This window comes from Crocuta crocuta, unplaced genomic scaffold, assembly GCF_008692635.1.
Source record: "Crocuta crocuta isolate KB4526 unplaced genomic scaffold, BGI_CrCroc_1.0 scaffold299, whole genome shotgun sequence".
Lineage (NCBI taxonomy): Eukaryota > Metazoa > Chordata > Mammalia > Carnivora > Hyaenidae > Crocuta > Crocuta crocuta.
Window position 1 is genome coordinate 9,113,591 of NW_027532747.1, and position 19,615 is coordinate 9,133,205.

At 55.1% G+C, this 19,615-nt stretch overlaps 1 protein-coding gene across 1 annotated transcript; it reads right to left on the reverse strand.

Annotated features, from left to right (window-relative positions):
• Positions 1–2,973: 2,973 nt before the first annotated feature.
• CHGA (chromogranin A) lies at positions 2,974–16,442 on the reverse strand. Its single transcript, XM_077780875.1, has 8 exons — positions 16,208–16,442; positions 15,352–15,398; positions 12,935–13,028; positions 12,079–12,147; positions 9,561–9,656; positions 6,710–7,147; positions 5,598–6,085; positions 2,974–3,475 (listed from the first exon to the last, which is right to left on the reverse strand). The coding sequence occupies exons 1-8, from the start codon at positions 16,251–16,253 to the stop codon at positions 3,392–3,394; spliced, it is 1,362 nt and encodes a 453-aa protein (XP_077637001.1). The 5' UTR covers positions 16,254–16,442; the 3' UTR covers positions 2,974–3,391.
• Between the last annotated feature and the right edge of the window lie 3,173 nt (positions 16,443–19,615).

The following is a 19,615-nucleotide window of genomic DNA, read 5'->3' on the forward strand; positions in this document are numbered from 1 at the left end:
TTTCACACGTGTTTACAAATGCTGTTGTAAGTTCATGTCATTTCTCCTGGTCTCTCAATAAAACAGCTTGACCTTCTTAAATGAAATTCCAATCCCCATCTGTCTCAGGAACAGGTGGGGGGGTGCACTGGGCCCCCCCCCCCGATGCTGGGCTGGGGCCCCTGTCCGTACTGTGTTGCTGTGTAACTCATGTCACCCTCCAGGGTCACATGTGCTCAGGTCCAGGGCCCAGATATCCAATAACTGGTCCACAGTGGCCTCNGAGGGATGGAGTTTCACTTGGTAAAGGCCTGGGGGCAGCAGGAGGTGGGAGCGGAGGGCCCCCGCCTGGCAGCAGGCAGCGTCCCCCCCACCCCCCATCGCCCTTGCTCAGTGAGCACCGGCCATCCCTGATTTAGGGGTTTCAGGAGCACGGACAAGGAGAGGGGGCGTCAGCGCTGATGAGGCACCAGCCAGCGACCTCCGCTCTCAGGGTCACTCGGCTGCACGCTCCCTTTCTCGTGTCCCAGGACAACAGTCTCCGTAGAGTTGATTTCCCCTCGGGCCATGTGGTCCCCACGTCAGGGGAAGACAGATCCGCTACAGTGCAGCTGCTTCCCCAAAGGCTCGGGGTGCTGCCTCTGGTCGGAGGCCCTGGGCGCCTTGCAGGCCCCCTGGGAAGGGTCTGCTCTGTGTGCACGTGTAGCACCTCGAGGCGGCCCTGCCAGGGTCACGAGGGCAGTTAGGACTCTGACTCCCAAGCCTCTGTTTGCCGGTTGGTGGGCACGTTGGTGTCTACGGCCCCCGGCACCTGTCTTGCAGGTGCTCAGTGGCTGGGGCTCCCGAAGACACTCCTCATTTCAGGGGCTCCAGGAGCAAGTGCCGGGGCCACATTTGGGCCGGGGCCGCGGTTAAGTACAGAGGGTCGTTTGCAAGGTCTCTGCCCTGGGCAGCCTGTAACAGAGGCCGTGGGCCAAGTTCTCCTTGCAGATGCTCTGATTGTCTAACGACGGGATTCCAGACATTAGGCCCCAGTTGAGTGCGGGCCCTTGAGGTCTGTCTGCTTCAAGAGGGCCCAGCAGTCTCAGGTGGAGCGTCCTTGCCCTTGGCATTCATGGAAGTGTCCAGGTGTGCAGTAACACAGCGGGCCGGGCTGGGCCTGAAGACTCCCGGCTCGCCCNCGCTTCAAGAGGGCCCAGCAGTCTCCTGGTGGAGCGTCCTTGCCGTTGGCATTCATGGAAGTGTCCAGGTGTGCAGTAACACAGCGGGCCGGGCTGGGCCTGAAGACTCCCGGCGCGCCCTGGAGGAGGAGGCATGGTTAAAACACCCAAGGGGCTGTACAGCGCGTCCTTGAGGAGGCCCTTCATCAGTGACGGAGAAGACTGCTCTGAAAGAGCTTCTCTCTAACCCAGAAGACTGTCAGGTGGGCCTCAGGGGAGGCTGAAGGGCCGTGGCCAGAAACTAGCTTCCCAGCCAGCGGGCATTGTTGGCCGTCACATGGCCACTCGGAGACCCAGGGAGACTGCACGTCCTTGCCCTCGTCTGGAAGATCAGTCCTCGACTCGGGCACTCACGCTGGCCGCTGGCCACACAGCTGGCGAATGGCTTCACTCCCATCCCTGGGGTCTGCATCTGCCTCTCCTGTGTCCCCTGGAAGATGATTCACCCAGAGGGATCCCCGGCAGCCCCTCTGCAGGCCTGGAGCTGGGTGCTGGCTGTCCTGAAGGCGCACGGCCAGCCCCTCCACCGAGGCTTACCACGAGACAGAGAAGTTTCCGAGCTGCTCCCTCTTCTGTCTGCCCGGCCCCCCCTGATGCCCCACACATGTGTCTGCTCTGCCCGCGCCTGAGCCGGAGTCCGAAGTGATGTGGCTGAGGCTTCAGACCAGTGATGCTCCCATTGTCTCCACCTTTCATGAGAACGGGCCTGTGCTTTGCCCCTTCCATCTGCATAGCGGGGCCGGTGTGATGCAGTGACACTGCCCGCCCCGCCCCCCACGCCCTTCCGAGGAGAGCTGTTCCTTGGTCCCACCTGGGCGCCCTTCCTTTGCTCGGGGCCTTTTCCAGAAATGATTGCATTTTCCCTTTACTCCCGGACCTACCCTGACCTGAGGGCTTGGAGGGGCGGTTCCTTTCCCAGAGCCTGCCTGACCCCTTCCTCCGGGGCTGTATGTGGGAGCACACCTCTCCCGACGCCTGTTTTCTCTCAAAAAGCTGCTCCCGTGGTGATCTCACCATGTTGGCGATTCTAGTTCTGGTGACCCCTGTGTGCTAAGGCCTCTGTCCTGTTCACAGGCAACAAGCGACGCTTCCCAGAACCCCAGACGCCTGTCCACGGTGTTTGCATGAACACACGTGCTGCATGTAAAATCACTGCTACTGTGAAAGGCAGGAGACTTTGTCCCCGGGCTCTTCGGATGTGTCTTTACAGTTGTTGCGTGTGATTATGACAACACAGGTGGCCGTCTCTGGGATGGGTTATTCAGGGTCCAGGTGACCCATTGTTCCCTTCGTTAACTAGGCAGCGGATGTTTTGATAGCTGACCGCCTAGTGGGATACAGTTTGCTGTTGGGTTTGTTCCTTCTGTAAAGGTTGGGGGTGGAGTGCACCCTTGAAAACGTGTGGAGAAATAAACACCTAATGACTCCGGCTCCTTGAAGGGTGACCCTCCGTGCATCAGGGGATGGGTAGCAGTGGCAGTGGGCAGCCCCCTCCCCAGCCTCATAGGAGAGACCTCGACTTGCCAACACCATTCATGTGACTTGTATCATCATGATGGTTTTCTGGTCCAGGCTGCCTGGGCCCTTTGAACCCTCATCACAATCAGATGAAGAAGCAGTAAGTATTATCCCCATTTTACAGATGAAGAAACTGATGTTCAGAGGTGCAAAGTCACTTGCCCGTAGTCCCATGGCTAACAACTTTGAGCCCCACCCTGTCCCTTTGCCCAAATCCAGTCCCTCCCATCCCACTCTGAGTCAAGAGGGGGAGAAGTTCAGAGAAACCAAAAAGAGCCCAGAGCAGATTTATTTCTCTTTAGATAAATTTTGTACAGAATATATTACAGTCAGGAGTTCTCAGCTTTCACCAGAAGGTTAGAAGTTATTGCAGTTGTGCCCAATGGCTCTGATGGTGGAAAGGAAAATTCTAGAAAGCTGCCTGTGTCCAGAGAGAAGATAACCATTCAAAGTCGTGGGGGGTCTTGCCCCACAGAAGGGTGCAGTGGGGCTGGAATTGAGAGCAGAAGGGAAGGAGCGAGGGGGCATGGGGTGGCCTGGGCTTGGGCAGGCTGACAGCGGCCTCTCTACCAGAAGCAGCGCCCGGGCCATCTGGCCAGGACCTGCAAAGGGGACGCCAGGGCCAGGAACACCAGGTGCCTCGGGGCCCTGGCTGGGGGGGCCCGGCCGGCGTGTCAGCCCCGGCGCAGCGCCTGCAGCTGGTGGGCTACCTTCTCCAGCTCCGCCTCAATGGCCAACAGGCTTTCCAGCTCCTGGTCCTAGGAGAGAACATCAAGGGTCATTCACAGGGAGGGCACAGTCTTCCAGACTGGTTGTGCCACTGGCTGGCTGTGTGGCCTCGGGGGGCTTTGCCTCTCCGAGCCTTAGGGCCTTCATCCAGATCGTGGGGACAGAGATGCCACCCAGCTGGGCTGCTCTCAGGATTACTGTGCACAAGGAATGGGGGGAGTGGGGACAGGGGCCCTGACCCCGCACCATCCCCGGTGGCCACCTGAATAGCTCTGGGCAGGTGCGTGGAGAACAAAGCCTTCCGTGCTCTTCAGTGCTCCTTCTAAGCTCCTCACCCCAAGGCCTAAACTATGACAATGGCCCTGACCCAGAGGCCAGGCTTCCCTGCTTGAGGGGCCGTGGGCCTTTCGCACAGGCTTGAGGACCTGAGAGCATCCCTGCTTCGACCTGCCTAGGGTGGGGCCTGGATCCTTAGTCCCAATCATAGGGGGCCCAGCTCTGGCTGCCAGGGTGGTTCAGGGCAGCAGGGGAGCCTTCTGGGACCCCTGCTCTGTGTCCCAGCCTCAGGAAGCTTCCAGGACCCTTGGAGCTGGGGCCGATGCCCACAATCACATGCCCTTGGACTCAGAGCAGAAGTTGGGGAGGCCATGCCTTCACCCTCGGTCTTGACCTGGGAAGGGTGGCCTTGCTGGGGTCCCTGCTAGATGCCAGGCTGTTGGGGGGCACCCACTGGGCCCGTTTGGAACAGACAGACAATGGTTGTATGGAAATAGAGGCCTTAGAGCCTTCTGTCTTGGAGTAGAATTCTCCGATGCTGGATCATTTCTAAGCCCTGTCCTGTCCGCATGGCTCTGGGGACCCCATATCTCTGCTCTGCAGTCCAGGCCTTCCTTGGCCCCTGGAGAAGGGAGCTGGCAGGCATCTCAGGGTGCCTTGCTCTTTCCAGCTTCTGTGGGTAGGGGAGGGGTGGTCAAAGGTGCCCAGGCTTGTCCTGGTCCAAGGTTAGGGGTGAAGGGCAGTCCCCTGGGGACGTAGAGGGATGACCTATCCTAGCTCCCACCTCCAAGGAGTCTTCTTCCTCTAAGGCCGCCGACTCTGGTCCCAGCCAAGGGAGGGTTGGGACCCAAGGAAAGGGCCACATCCTTTTCTGGGTGGGCAGAGAGAACTGGGGTCGTGGATAGGTTCCAGCCCCCCGCAGGGCCCCGATCTCTACCTGGACACTGAGGCCTGAACCATGGACCCCGAAGGTCCAAGGTCGTGTTGCCAGCCTGGCAGCGACCTCCAACTCCCACCTCCTCACCTCTGGGGCTACATCCCAGCACCCCATTGAGCTAACCAACTATCCCTGGACATGGCCAGGTTTTGAAAGCTCATGTGTGTGCTGACCATAATAATGAGGTGAGCAGAAAGGACTCCTTACCCTCATTGGAGAAACAGGGGAACCAATGAGGCTCAGAGAAGGGGAGTGGCCCGCCCAAGGTCACACAGCCAGGGAGCGGCAGAACCAGGTGTCCTGGCGCATCCATGCCTCCCTCACCCACTCGCCACCAGGCCCCGAGGTCCGCTGGCCCTGGCGTTGCCCCAGTGGAGGCAGGTGGGGTCTGAACCTAGGAGGAGGGTGTGCCTGGGCTGCCTGCAGGCCCCGGAGAGGCCATTGCTGGACTAACCACAGAGGTTTCCCAGGACGACACCTTCCCTGCCCTCCCAGCTCCTGGGGCCCTGGGGCCCTCCTCAGGCCAGTCCCTGCCAGGTAGGTCCTTTCCTTCCCAAGCTCCCTCTGTCCAAAGCTCCAGCTTCACCCCTCACTCCTGCTTCACACCCAGAAGCCCCCGATCACCTTCAGGACAGAGACCCACGAAGAGCCTTCAGGCACTGGCTGAACCACCTCTCCGCCTCCACGACCTGATCGGGGCACCCTCCTTCCTGCCTGCCTGTCCGCCAACTTCACGGGTGTCCGCTGCGAGCCAGGTTCGCTTGCCTCCCTGCCTGGCCCGTCTTCACCCCGGCCCCAGCTCTGCCCCTCTGCCGAGAGCCCCCTGTCCACGTGCCTCTCCGGCCTCAGGCCCCAGGGGACGGCCTGGGCCCCCTGGGGGGAGGCAGGGCCCACACTCGGGAGGCCCGGCCTGGGGCTGGCACCCACCCTGTACCAACCTCTGGTCTGCGGTTGGCGCTGCCCTCCTCCTCCTTCTTCTCCTCTGGGTAACTGCGCACCTGGAGGGGCAGGCCCGCCTCCACGCTGTCCTCCCGGGAGGACGGCCTCCAGCCTCGTCGCAGCTGCGGCCCGGGGCCCCTGAAGTCGTAGGCCCGGGCCCGGAAGGGGAGCTTCATGGAGCGGTCGGGGTCATCCTCCTCGTCCGCCCCCTCCAGCCGCTTCTCGGCCGTCAGCTCCTTGGCCAGCTGGTCCATCCTGCTCCATCGCTTGGCATCTTCCCACTCGTTGGCCAGCTGCTCCTCTTCCTGTCCCTGCGCCGGCTCCCTGCTCTTCCCGCCCCGGAAGAGGCTTCCAGGGGCCTCTGCCATCTCCTCCTCCTCCTCCTGCTGAGAGTGCTCCCGCACCCCTTTCCCCTCGGGGGGCTGAGCCTCCTCGGCCCCGGCCTTCCCAGCTCCATCCACAGCCAGAGACGTGGGCCATCCTGGAGCTGGTGGTGGACAAGAGCAGAATGAAGGGGGGCCCCCCACTTTCCCCTGGTCCCTGCCACCCCCAGGGCCTCCCTTCCGTGGCCGTCGCTGGGATCACAGACCACGCTCAGGGGCCGGCCCAGCCTCTCCACAACCATTGCACTTGGAGGAAGAAGCCATCTTGATACCGGGCTTTGCAAGGCCCTCTCAAAGCTCAGAGGGGCGGGCTGGCCAGAGTCTGCCTCTTCTGTGAGCCCCTGATCCTGGAGCCACCCAGCTGGGGAGGGAGGGAGGACCCTTACAAAGCCCTCATGGGGGGGGGGCCAGGGGCCTCTCCTAAGNNNGCCCCCCCTAGCCTCCTGGGTTGGAGGGGAGGGGCTATGTGTGGACCTAGTGGGAGATGCAGGGTTTGAGAGTCCGCCAAACCTGGGTTGTTGGAATCAGCTGTTACTACAAATCAGCTGTGTGACCTGGGGCAAATTGCTTAACCTCTCTGAGCCTCAGTTTTCCATCTGGAAAATGGAGCTAACACCTACCCTTCAGGGATGTTGTGAAGGTGGGATGAAATTATGAAGGAGGGCCTCCCTCTCACCCTCCCCGTCTGCCTGACACATTTGTTGAGGGGTCCCAGATGTCATACATACTCTCGTCCCTCCCGGTCTCCTTGTAGCCAAGGCTCGGGTGGGGGTTAAACGCTGCGGTGGGGCTTTCTTCTTCAGGGACGGCCTTCTCTCCAGCCTCTGCGTCGTCCTCCCCTTCCTCCTCCTCTTCTCGCATTGCCTGCTGCTCTCGCTCTACAGCCGGGCCCTTCTCTCTGTCCACCAGACCCTGGGAGAAGCTCTCGCTGTCCCCCTGGGCCTGTGGGCCGGGGTGTTTCTGGCTGGGAAGGCTGGCTGGGGGGTGGGTGTTGGCGGCTTCCTGTTCCCCTAGGGCCTCGGTGTCTTCCTCGACCTTGGACCCCTGTTCAGGCTCCGGGGAGGCCTGGGGCCTGGCTCCCTCTGTGTCTCCACCGTTCTGCTCTGTCTCTTTAGAATCCCCTCTTTTCTCTGCGGCATCCTTGGAGGAGGCCTCTTCCGTCACCTCTGCAGAAACAACAAAGTCAGGCCCTGAGGACCAGGCCACACACGGAGACTCCCCGAGAGCCCAATTTCAGACCTTAGTCATTGTATCTGTTTTTTGTTTTTGTTTTTGTTTGTTTGTTTTTGAGCAGCGGGCGAAAGTTTCTTAGAGTAGAAGATTAGAAAGTAGGAATGGTAGGAAAGCTCTTTACAGAGAGGGGACATTCGGAAGTGAATGCTCTTGTCATTGTATCTTTTGGCTTCCAGCAAGCCCAGCCCGATACTCATGACGGAGTGAGTCATTACCTGCTCTGTGTCTGGGTCCGACCTGAGTACGACTGGTGTATCTTTCTTTCTTTGTAGTTCTTCTTTTTTTTTTTTACCTTTTTTAATGTTTATTTATTTATTTTTTTAATGTTTTTTTTTTTTTATTTCTAGGAGAGAGAGAGAGAGAGACAGCGTGAGCAGGGGAGGGTCAGAGAGAGAGGGAGTCACAGACTGAAGCAGGCTCCAGGCTCTGAGCTGGCAGTCAGCACAGAGCCCGACGCAGGGCTCGAACCCACGAACCGCGAGATCATGACCTAAGCGAAAGTCGGACGCTTAACCGACTAAGCCACCCAGGCGCCCCTTAATGTTTATTTTTGAGAGAGAGACAGAGCGGGAGCAGGGGAGGGACAGAGTGAGAGGGAGACACAGAATCCGAAGCAGGCTCCAAGCTCCAAGCTGGCAGCACAGAGCCCGATGCAGGGCTCGAACCGATGGCCCGTGAGATCATAACTTGAGCCAAAGTCCAATGCTCAACCGACTGAGCCACCCAGGTGCCCCAATCTACTTCTTAAAGCAGGAAATGATTAAAAAAAAAAAAAAGACCTTGAAAATGACCCCAGAATTAAAAATTAGGACATCCACCATATTGTTGTGTGATCTTGAGCAAGTCCCTTAACCTCTCTGTATGAGAGGTACTATCACTGCAACTTCATTCTCCTCTCCATGTGAGGCATCTCTGTCTTAAGCATCCTGTGAAAGTGCTCAACTCCTATCTGTAGGGTTTCAGTAAAAGGCATTTTAGGGCCCCCTGCATGGCTCAGTCCATTCAGTGTCTGATTCTGGATCTTAGGGTTTTTTTTTTTTAAGTTTTTTATTTATTTCTGAGAGAGATAGCATGAGCAGGGGAGGGTCCGAGAGAGAGGGAGACACAGAATCCAAAACAGGCTCCAGGCTCCGAGCTAGCTGTCAGCACAGAGCCCGATGCGGGGCTCAAACCCACGAACTGTGAGATCACGACCTGAACTGAAGCCGGATGCTTAACCAACTGAGCCACCCAGGCGCCCCTGATTCTGGATTTTGGCTCAGGTCATGATCTCACGGTTCATGAGTTCAAGCCCCACGTCGGGCTTTTGGGCTGACAGTGCAGAGCCTGTTTGGGATTCCCTCTCCCCGTCTGTCTCTGCCCCTCCTCTGCTCTCTCTAAATAAATAAATAAATAAATAAGTAAATAAACAAACAAACTTTAAAAAAAAAAACCATTTGATGCTGGCTGCCTTGAAGATAGGCTTCTAACCAGTAAAAACCCCTCCATGCACTAGAGTGATTTCTATTGAACAAAGCCACGCCAAGTACATGCCACCATTTGACTCCAGGTGAAAGTGCTCCTATCCCGTTTACAGAAAGTTCACCCAAGCCTCAGAGAGGGTGACCTGTCCATGCTCACAGTCCGTGGGCAGCAGAGCCTGGAATCCAATCTCCGGGTGCTAAGTACAGGGTGCTCTTTGTGCTGACACATAGCTGCCTCCCCATTAAAGCCTCCAGGGGCCCCAGATGAAAGTCCATGGAGGTCCTTGGTCCTAGAAACTGACCTGTCCACCCACCTGCCACATGTAAGGAGCAGGCCCTGTGGGGATAGTTTGTGGCTGTTTCCAGGCAGGAGGATGAGTCCTAGGGCATCACCTTGACCTAAGCCATGATCTCTTTGACCCTCAGAAGCTCTCTGTGACTTCGAGAAAGCTGATCCAGATTCATTCAGTGTTGGAGATCTCCTCTCCTGGGACCTCCTATGACAGGACTATGCGAAGGCACCCCCAGATCCCAGGAGAAAAGGTGCCAGGGGCAGGGGCTTTGCTGCAGGGGTGTCTGGGAAGATCCAGAATTGAGGCCGCCCTCCCACCAGACCAGAGACCTCCTGCCCTGAGCGTGAGCCCCTGTGGTGGGCAGGCTTTGCTTGACCTAGACCCGAATTCACATCTCCAGTTATGCGGCTTGCCTTGGGCAAGGTACTTAATCCCTCTGGGCCTCAGTTTCCCCATTTGTGAAGGGAAGATGGAAATGATAGCTACATCATGGCCTAAAGGAGGCACTCCTGACTCCTCGGAGACCTTGAACTTATATATGTTATGATCTCCTTCCTCCCCAGCCTCCGGCTAGACTGGCCAGCACTCACCTTTTAGCTCGGCCTGGTCATTCTGCTTCTCAAGAGCCTCTGAGAGTCCGTCCTCAAAACCGCTGTGTTTCTTCTGATGTGCCCTCTCTTTGGCACCTGGTAGGAGAAAAGGAGGGGGAAGGGGAAGGAAAGAAAAGGAGGAACAAGTCCCACTCTGCCAAGCCCAGCCCTGGCATATTTGTCTCTGAGAGTGAAGGCTTCCATTTCTTTATCTGTAAACTGGTCACGTCATGTTAAGTCTGCTTAATGAGAAACCGGGGTGGGGGGTTGGGGGGGGCGCCTGGGTGGCTCAGTCAGTTGGGTGTCCGACTTCAACTCAGGTCATGATCTCACAGTCCGTGGGTTCGAGCCCTGCATCAGGCTCTGTGCTGATGGCTCAGAGCCTGGAGCCTGCTTCGGCTTCTGTGTCTCCCTCTCTCTACCCCTCCCCCACTCGCTCTCTGTCTCTGTCTCTCAAAATAAAATAAAAACAAAAAATAATTTAAAAGAAAAATGAGAGACCGGGGCACGAGCCGGGGCAGGGGTGCTCTCCCTCCACCACTCCCCGCCCCTTCACAGCTGGGGCTCTTCAGGCAGCCACAGCACCTGTCCACACTCAAGTTTCTCACCTGAGAAATGGGAACAAGCACTGCCTGCTGCCTCTTAGAGCAATAAAGACTCAGCGGAACAGAGGGTCCCAGGCGTGGGAGCTGAGAGTGAGGTCGCTAGGGGACCCTGCAACAGGAGAGAGCAGTGCCTGCTTGCCCCCTCATGGGGGATCTTGAATCAGGCGAGCCCTGCTCCCCCAGGTCCTTGAAAGAGAGCCAAGCATGTGCCCGAGTCCCAGCTCAGGGCTGACACCTGCTGCCATGACCCACGCCTCCCTCTCCCTGCCTTGGCCCCAGGCTGCTGCCGCCCCCCTCAACCGTCCCCATCCGTGCCTGGTTCCAGGTGACGGCCTCTCAGCCACGCCAGCTCTGCAGATGCTGCTGCTATTTCCCCTGGGCTGGGGATCTCTGGGGTGGCCAGAGGCGCCGGGCACCACAGCTGTGGGCCAGGGAAGGATGCCCAGATCTGACCCCGGGAAGACCTCCTGGCAATTCTTTGCTATGTGACCTTGGGTAACTTGGGCTATCCCAAGTCACTCATCTACAAAACAGGGCTGCTGCTTGGTAAGCACTAAGACAGAAGTATGCATGAGTTCTTAGTGCAGAAGAGGGAGTGAGTGGGCAGATGGTTAGATGGATGGATGGATAGACAGGTGGATATATAGCTATGTCCTGTACTCTTTCAGTAGAAAAGAGTAATATATACGCATATTGAAAACTGAGCACACACACGTGTGTATACGTGTATTTCAGGACACATTCCCCCATAATGGTCTGTGTTGACACTATATTTAATTATTTAAATGTAATAAGTTGGTCATTCAATATTTAATTTTTAAATTATCATATTGCAATAAAATATTTCATGTTCAGCTAAAAAAAAAACCCACCAGCGTCAATGAGGATGAAATTAATGAGATGGGCAGTAACAGCCACGCTCCATTCAGCACCTGCTCCATGCCAGGCACTCACTTCAGACTCCCAGCAACTATATGAGAGGGGCGTTTGCCTTCCATTCTCACATGTGGCCTGGTCCTTCCCAACGGCCTCGGAGTGGGGGCCTCCCCAGAGCTGGAGAAGCCTTCATGCCTCCCATCTGACCCCCCACCCGAGACAGAAGCCCAGCCCTGAAGACGGACCCTGACTTCCTTTGCAAACAGATGCAAGGTTCTCAATTGGGGGCCCATTCCCAGAGAGAGGCACAATGCCAGCGGCCCTCTCCCCAAATAAACAGCCACTTCCCACAGGATGTAGCTTGGGGCAAATGCAAGAGCCCATTTTTTCTAACTGTCCAGGTCCTATGAATGAAGGAAGGAGCCTAGGGCTGGGCATCTGTAGGATGACATCAGCCTAACCCTCCACCCCAGCATCGGGTCCAGGCTCTGCCTGAATATCCTCAGTGACAAGGGGCTCACTCCCTCACAAAGTCACTCCATTCCCAAGAGTATACGTGGATTTTCTTAATCTCTAAAGCAAACTGAAAGTCTGGTCTGTGTTTTGGGGGCAAGCAAAACCTTGCTTCCACCATCTACCCCTTAAGCAGAAATTCACAAGAGGAAAGGGACCCCTCTTCTCTCCTGGAGACCAATTTTCTTTTAATAGAGGAAAGGGATTCTCTCTGCAACCTAGTCTTAAAAGTGCCCCCACTGCAATGACTCAACCCCAAAGATGGGGTTTTGAGAGAGCTGCATCTGGTCTTGACATGTCCTTAACTTACTGTGTGACCTTGGACAAGTCACTCAACGTCTCTGGGCCTTAATCTCTTTAAACTGTATCAATGACAAATTGGACCAGGTGGCATGGAGGATCCCATCTTTCTACTCTATAATTGGAAGAATCAGGGAGAAATAGGACATTGCTCAAACTTACACCCTGGTTTTCTCTCAATTACTGGAATTTACCCAGATTCATAGGCAGTGACTGGAAAATACCTTGGAGAGCAAGGTCTTGGAGCTCTTTCAGCAAATTCTGATGTCGCAGGATTGATAGGATCCGTTCATCTGCAATGAAGAGAGTCGTCATGCGTGGTTTCCAGAGAACAGCCGAGAAAGAGATTTCTATCAATACTTTCAGCTGAGCACAAGGAATTTATTTCGGAAACTCAAAACCTGGGGAGCAGCCATAAGACTGGGTCTTGAGAAAACACTTTGGACTGAAATGGGCCTCCTTTCCAAGGTGCCGAGTCTCCCGACTACATGAGCAAGGTCAGCCACTGGCCTGGCACCCACACCTCAGCCAAGAGACGGAAGGCCCCCGGGAGGGGTAGGTATCTCTACACACATCATGTTTCCCCATCTTCGTCTCCATGGCTGCTCCACCTGGATTGTTCTTTCCTCTCTACTGGTTTCCAACTTTTCTCTGAAAGTCCAGCCCAATGTTGGGCCCATCCAACAGCTGATCAGAACTTGACTGCTTGATGGGAAAGACTCTGTCCTTCTCAGGCCAACCCACACACTTCTTTATTCATCACATACCTATGGACTGTCTGGCAGGTGCAACAGACTGTTCTTGGCTGTGGGGACCTAGTACGCGAAATCTCTGTCCACGGGGTGGACGGCCCTGCTTTTGTTCTGCCCCGAATTCTAGTTAATTGTGTTCATATCTGTCCCATCTGCCAGTCTGTAAGCTCCAGAAGCACAGGGGCTGTGCCCCCTCATCTCTCCAGACAACTCAGACCCTAGCACAGGCCTGGCCAGGGCACGCACTCAGTCAGTGACTGTTGAATCAGATCACTGAATTCTGCCAAAAGCCACACACACAGACCCTCACCCCCAGCCTTGTCCGTACCTCCTCGGAGGGTCTCAAAACACTCCTGGCTGACAGGCATGGGGCTGGGCTTGGAGAGCGTGTCAGAGATGACCTCAACGATGCACTTCATCACCTGGGAAGAGAGTGGTGGTGGGTGGAGGGCAGGCTGGGGCTGGTTTGTGTATGAGCTTCAGCCCCAGAGGCTCCACTGCAATTTTCCAATGAGAATATAAGGGCATTTACTTGTCTTCAGGAGTCCAGGGATGCCTGTGTCAGGGGCACAGCTCTGAGTTCTTAGCCAGACAATAACCACAATAAAAGAAAACCCTTATATGGTGTTTACCAGGTGATCTAATCACATAGCCAGCAGGTGCCCCTCTAAGGTGGGACGTGGTGGGGGTGAGTACCCGGTACCTGGTACCAAGCGTTTCTCTAAAGATGGGGAAACTGCTCCTGGGCATTGAGGTATGTCTTGCAGAACTCCTTGAGTCTTGCAGATGTCTCAAAGATCAACTATCTCCAGGAAGTATTTCTGGACTGCCCAGAGGAGAACAGACCTTCCGGGGCATTACCCTGTCTGGAAACAGGATGTGGATCACTGTCTCCCAACATACACTGTGTTGTCACCTGCAAGGAGTGACAGCCTCACGGTCTGGCTCTACATTCACCCATGGGATGAATCCTGTGGCTGGATGTGGGCACACATCAGCTATATCTGGGTGCCTGCCTATTCTGGGCCAACAGCAGCCATATCTCTGAAGGTTTTGTCTAGGGCCCAGAAAGGTGCTGTGGATAGTCAGGCACTGGATAAATGGATATTTGAAGGTAGTGCCAACTATAGTGCACTATCCTAGCTGTGTGATCTTGGACATGTGACTTGACCTCTCCGAGCCTCAATTTTCCCACTTGTAAAATGAGAGTGAGAAGACTTTCCCGCTCCGCTCCCAGGGTGATCAGACACGGATGGAAAAACACTCTATAAGGCATGAAGTGCCACACATACCAAGAGAGGGAGTCACAACTTTCAACCTGCTTCAGCTGCCTAGCACAGGGCAGAAAAACAGGAGGTGTCAGACATGCATCAGGCAATGCTGGTGGGGAGTGAGGGGGTGGTAGGCTGTGTCTATGGGATGCCAAAGCAAGCCATCCAAAAATTCAGGAGGCAAACTGGCAAAGAGGCCCTACAGTAGTCACAGCGTTGTAGGATGGAATATTTAGGTCTTGACCAGCTGTTACGGTGATCCTGCCCCAGGCTGCTGGGTAGAGTATGGTGACCAAAGTGTCTCCCATAAAGATCTGGTAAGAAGCCTGCGCTCTGCATCCCCCTGCACCCATTGACCTTACACTGGGAATAGCAGATAGTCACCAGTCCATGAGGACAGATTCTGGGACAGAGGAATTGGGCATGGGTCCCAAGAACACTAAGGAGCTTCAGAAGGGAAGCTCTATGGATAACGGTCCCCATTTACTGAGGACCTGCTATTTGCCAGGCACCTGACATCTATGATTCCCTACTCTCACAACTTCCCTCAAGGGAAATACTACAGATGGGAAAAGGGGAAGCTCAGAGAAGTTGAGGAATTTTACCAAGACCACACAGCTGTAAGAGTGCAGGTAAAGTACAGGAAATATAATTGAGCAGATAGAGGTTGAAATTGCTTTGATGTTTTTGGGTTTGACCATAGCCTCTCTGGAATGGAAGAAAACAGCTCCTGAAAGGTGAGGAGTAGAAATTTCTCTGAGTCTCATGAAGGTGTGTTTGCCGGTGGGGTTGGGGGGGGAGAACGGAGGGAGGTATCTGTGAGCACCAGAAACTGGAAAATACAGCCCCAGCTTAGATATGAATGGATTCCAAGTATACACCCAACAGAGTGTCTCACTGGCTACAGAATTCCGGTTTAGTGTCTCCTAAGACCCTTTCCTGGGGGACATCCACCATCAGTCCCAAACGGCCAGGACCTTGGGTACAGAAGCCATGATCTGTATTTCAGAATGTGTTTTCATTCTGGCCCTTTGGGATAGCCANGCCTTGGGAAGCAAGGAAGACCAACCGGGAGGCTGGAGCCAGAGAATGAAGACCATCCTTGCAGGTCTGTGGACAACCACAACCACAGAGAAGTGCCCCCACCTAACCCAGCAGCCCATGGTGGGCCTGCCAGATGTGGAGAGCTCGGGGCAGTAGGCCTGGCGCCTTGGCCCAGCAGCCAAAGACACAGGCCCCGTCGGCAGCATACCCAGCTCAGAGGAAGCTGGGGAAGTCCCCACAGCAGGATGGCAGGGAAATCTAGCAGTCTTTGATATCTTCTTTTGCAAGCTGTCCCCAGGCTCAGCAGCCGCAGTGCTGGCTCTTGGCTTTATGCCAGACTCATCCCTGCAGCTGCCCCAAAACTGACTGTGAGGTGTCCAGTGGGGCTTCCTACCCGCCATCCCGGGGGCATCCCCACACCCCTTCTTACCTCGGTGTCCCCTTTATTCATAGGGCTGTTCACAGGGAGGGCGATGACTGGGAAGAAAAAGAGAACTGGGGTCAGTCACTCCCCTGCTCCGAGAGCCCAGTCCTTCCTGGCCCATTTTACAGGAGACCCATTCACCCCAGGGCTCCCCCTCACAACTGCCCCCACCCAGTGGTTCTGTTTTCATTCCCTGGCTGCTGCTCCCACGGGTATGGCCCCAGAGGCTGCGCTGAGCTCCTAACCCTGGCCTTTGGGAAAGCTCCTGCTCTGGGGCCCGGGGGAGGGGGGCGGGGGAGCTGAAGGCTGGTGCTACGAAAACAAGGGCAGCGGCTGAGTGGGATTGGGGTGGAGAAGGAAGCGGGAGAGGAAGAGAGATCCCAGAGGTGTGGGGAAAGAGAGGGAGGAGGAGGATTGTGAGAGATGATGCGGTGGGGTAAAAGCCAAGGGCAGGAAGATGGGAAGCGCAGGAGGAGGGAAGAGAAAGAGAGGCGAGAGCGGGAGCCAGCAACGGCTCTCCCATCTCCCCCGATGACCTTGGCCAGCCACGGCACGGAGCCAGAACTGGCCCAGATGCAGTCGAGACGTCGAGCCCAGACATGGGGTAGGGGGCGCGAGGGGTGGGTATAAGGGGGATCCTGCTCCGCGGGGTCAGGAATCCTGCCCAAAAAGTCCGGTCTACGGTTTGGGGCCGAGGCCACTTTGCGGGGTCCTCAGGGAGGCGGTGGCGCTGTCCGCGGTGCTGAAACCTCGCTGGGCCGGAGGGGAGGGACGAGGGGCGCGCGGCGCTGCGCGGTGCCTCGACCTCAAGGCAGGCAGGGGCGCCCAGGACCCTCTCTCACGAGACCCCGCGCTTGCTCACCTTGCCCGGCGCAGAACAGAAGCGCCAGGACAGCGGCGGAGCGCATGGCGAACCCGAGGCGCGGAGCAGATGGCGGTCTGGGCCCCGGCACCGCAGACACCCTGGCGAAGGCTGGCTGGACGGGCGGCCTGGGAGCGGGTTGTGGCGGCGCTGGCGCGGATTGGGGGCGGAGGAGTGCAGCTTCTCTACGTCCGTCTGTCAGTCCACCCACCAGCCTCTGTGCACGGGGCTCTGGTACTGCAAGAATTTATATACCCCGACCCCGGAAATGACGTCATCGGGACCGCCCCTGCCCCTTTTCCCCACCTCTCTGGGGGTCCGGCAGCAGCTGGCTCCGCCCTCAACCTCACGCCTCTGGCTTCTGCAGCCCGCCGCTGGGCTGTCTTGGGTCGAGCTGTGAGAGTTCTCTAGCTCCCAGGAGGATGGCAAGGGACCTCAGCTGATCCTCCACCCTCGACGGTTCCACCGACTTACTATGGGTCCGTGGGCAAGTCACCCCCAGTCTCTGGGCCGCGTGTTCCTTCAGTGTGCGCTGAGGTCCCTGCCAGCACTAGCGCGCACTTCATGCTCCTGAGGTTCCCACTGCGGGGATGCGCTTCCTCTGATCTCAGAGTCTGGAGGCTTGCTCACCACTCAGGGCTCCCTCAACTATCTAGCGAGTCCTACAGAGGCCGCCCGACCCCCTTTTTGAGTCAGGCACCCCCCCTCTCTGACAACCCCGTTTTGTGCCTTCACAATTTGTAAGTGTACTATGTATGTATGTATTTATTTGAAAATATGTGGTCGCCATTCCTTTCCCAGTGCTGAGGGCAGCATCTGGCACAGAGTAAACGCATTTAATAGGTACCTGTTGAATGTACTCGATTGAAAGTTCAAGCCAGGGACGAATGAGTGAATCCTGGACTCTGGCCATTGTTGGACAGCTCTCATGGGGGGTGGTGAGGGAAGAGTGGGGAACAGTTCTAGATATCAAACCAAAATAGGAGTTCTTGTAATTTCTACTCATTAGCCCTAGTTCAGCCCCCTTAGGATCTGCTTCTTGCTGCTGTTAACCTATTGTATATTTGAGAACAGCTCTCGGTCTCTTTGAGTGTCCTCAAAATCTCGGTATTTTATGGCACCTGGGTGGCTCAGTTGGTTAAGCCTCTGACCTCAGTTCAGGTCATGATCTCAGGATTGTGGGTTCCAGCCCTGCATTGGGCTCTGTGCTGACAGCTCAGAGCCTGGAGCCTGCTTTGGATTCTGTGTCTCCCTCTCTCTCTGCACCTTCCCTGCTCGCACTCTGTCTCTCTCTTTCTCTCTCAAAAATAAATAAACATTAAAATTGTTTTTAAAATCTGGGCGTTTTGTGTGTCAGACCAGTTTCTTGGCTTGTGTCCCTCTGCCCTGGGGCCACATTGCTACTCTCAACCTGGATGTCATATTGGAAGCCTTTTGCCACTGGACCCCACTGTGATAGTGAACCTGGTATCTGGGCTACGGTTTGGCATCAGTTGACATTGTCCAGAGCCTCCTTCCTGCGACACTCTGTCCACATCTGCTGCTGCTGTTTCCTACTTCCTGCCCCACCCGTGCTCACTCCTGCCCCTAAAGGAAAACCTGGCAGGAGCTCAGAGGAGACTGAAATGGTCCTTTTCATGTATTTATTCTTTCATTCGGCCACTATTTAACACCTACTATGTGCTTAGAACAGCACTCAGTCAGCTATTCTAGATGCTGAGGATACATCTGTGAAACAAAACAGACAAAGGTCTGGTTCTTATGGAGTTTACATTGTAAAGGGTGAAGACAGACAATGAATATGTAAAGTCAAATGCACAGTTGTCAGGTGGAGACAAGTACTACGGACAAAAATGAAGCGGGGGAGGGGAATGGGGGTGTTGGGGAGGGGTGGGGATATGTTCTATATAGGGCAGGTCTGAGAAGTCTTCAGAAGGAGGTGACTTTTCAGCAAAGATCTGAAGGGAGGGGGCTGCATGTGTCCGGGGGAAGGGGGCTCCAGGTAAAGGGAATGGCTAGTGCGAATGTCTGGTGGAAGGAATGGGCCTGGCATGTTCAAGGATTGGCAAAGAGATAGGGTGAAGAGGACCTCAAGAATATAGCTGAATAGTAACACATAGTCCATCTCCCAAACTTGGAAAATGCGCAGAAATGCCGGAAAACACCTGTTCTCACACTACCCAGGGATAAGCATCAATAATTTAAAAGTATATACAGTATTCTATAGTCTTTGTTGAAGTGGCTCCCTTTGTAAAGGGTAGTTCCCAGTGAAAGACTTCAGCTGAGCGCCAACAGAATGAGTGCATCAGGCCCTTCGGATGTGGGATCATCCTGAGTATGTTGCAAAGGACTGCAACACACCTCACCTCCAGAGTCCTATCACACGGACTTACCCATGTCATGAGTATAGCGGCCCACCAGAGTTTTATTGTGTGCAGCAATTTGTTTGACTAATACACAAATAGATTTCCTGGGGGCACCTGAGTGGCTCAGTGGGTTAAAGCGTCTGACTCTTGATCTCAGCTCAGGTCTTGATCTCAGGGTCATGAGTTCAAGCCTCGTGCTGAGCTCTGCACTAGGCATGAAGCCTACATAAAAAATATATATACATGTATACATGGTGAACAGATTTTTTGTTTTTGTTATTATTTATTTTTAAATGTTTATTTGTTTTGAGAGAGAGTGGGGTAGGGGCAGAGAGAGGGCGAGAGAGAGAATCTCAAGCAAGCTCTGCACTGTCAGCACGGAACCTGACGCAGGGCTCGATCTCATGAATGGTGAGATCATGACCTGAGCTGATATCAAGAATTGGACACTTAAGCAACAGAGCCACCCAGGCACCCTTTATTTTTGCTATTATAAAGAACAATCTTATACACAAACCTCTGTGGCATTTGCAATTATTTCATGTAATAGGAGGTGAATTCCTCAAAGAAAATGGATGTTTTGAAGACGCTTGGTATGCATGGCCCAAATGCCATGAGAGTTGAACCACTCCCCAAGCTGGGTGGATTTTTCTCAGGGGAAATTTCAGAGCTCCTGCCACCCTTCCAAGGACCCCAGTTCTCCAAGAGCCTGATCCTGCTTTACCCCATGAGGCTGAGCATAACCAACCAGCAAAAATGTCCCAAACCAAGCTTCTAAAATGACAATGCCAATAATTGGCATTTGCACCATGCTTTATAGCCCTTCAAAATGTTCATTGTTGAGCCCTTATGGCACCCCGAGGCCTACGGTAGAGTGGAAGCTTTGATTTTACCTTGTAGATTTGGAAACTGAGACCCAGGATGTTAAAGTGAGCCTCCAAGGAACCACATGGTAGGTGAATGGCAAGGTTGGACCTAGAGCATGTTTTGCCCAAATACCCATGATTTCCCCATCTTATAATTTCTCACATACTGTAACTTC

Bases quoted from the DNA above. Each gene is read 5' to 3' on its own strand.
- CHGA (XM_077780875.1), bottom strand. From the start codon at position 16,253: ATGCGCTCCGCCGCTGTCCTGGCGCTTCTGTTCTGCGCCGGGCAAG. The intron at 12,148-12,934 runs GTACGGACAAGG...TCTTCATTGCAG, and splicing joins TTTTGAGACCCTCCGAGGAG to ATGAACGGATCCTATCAATC. The intron at 7,148-9,560 runs GTGAGTGCTGGC...TTGTTTCTGCAG, and splicing joins TGACCAGGCCGAGCTAAAAG to AGGTGACGGAAGAGGCCTCC.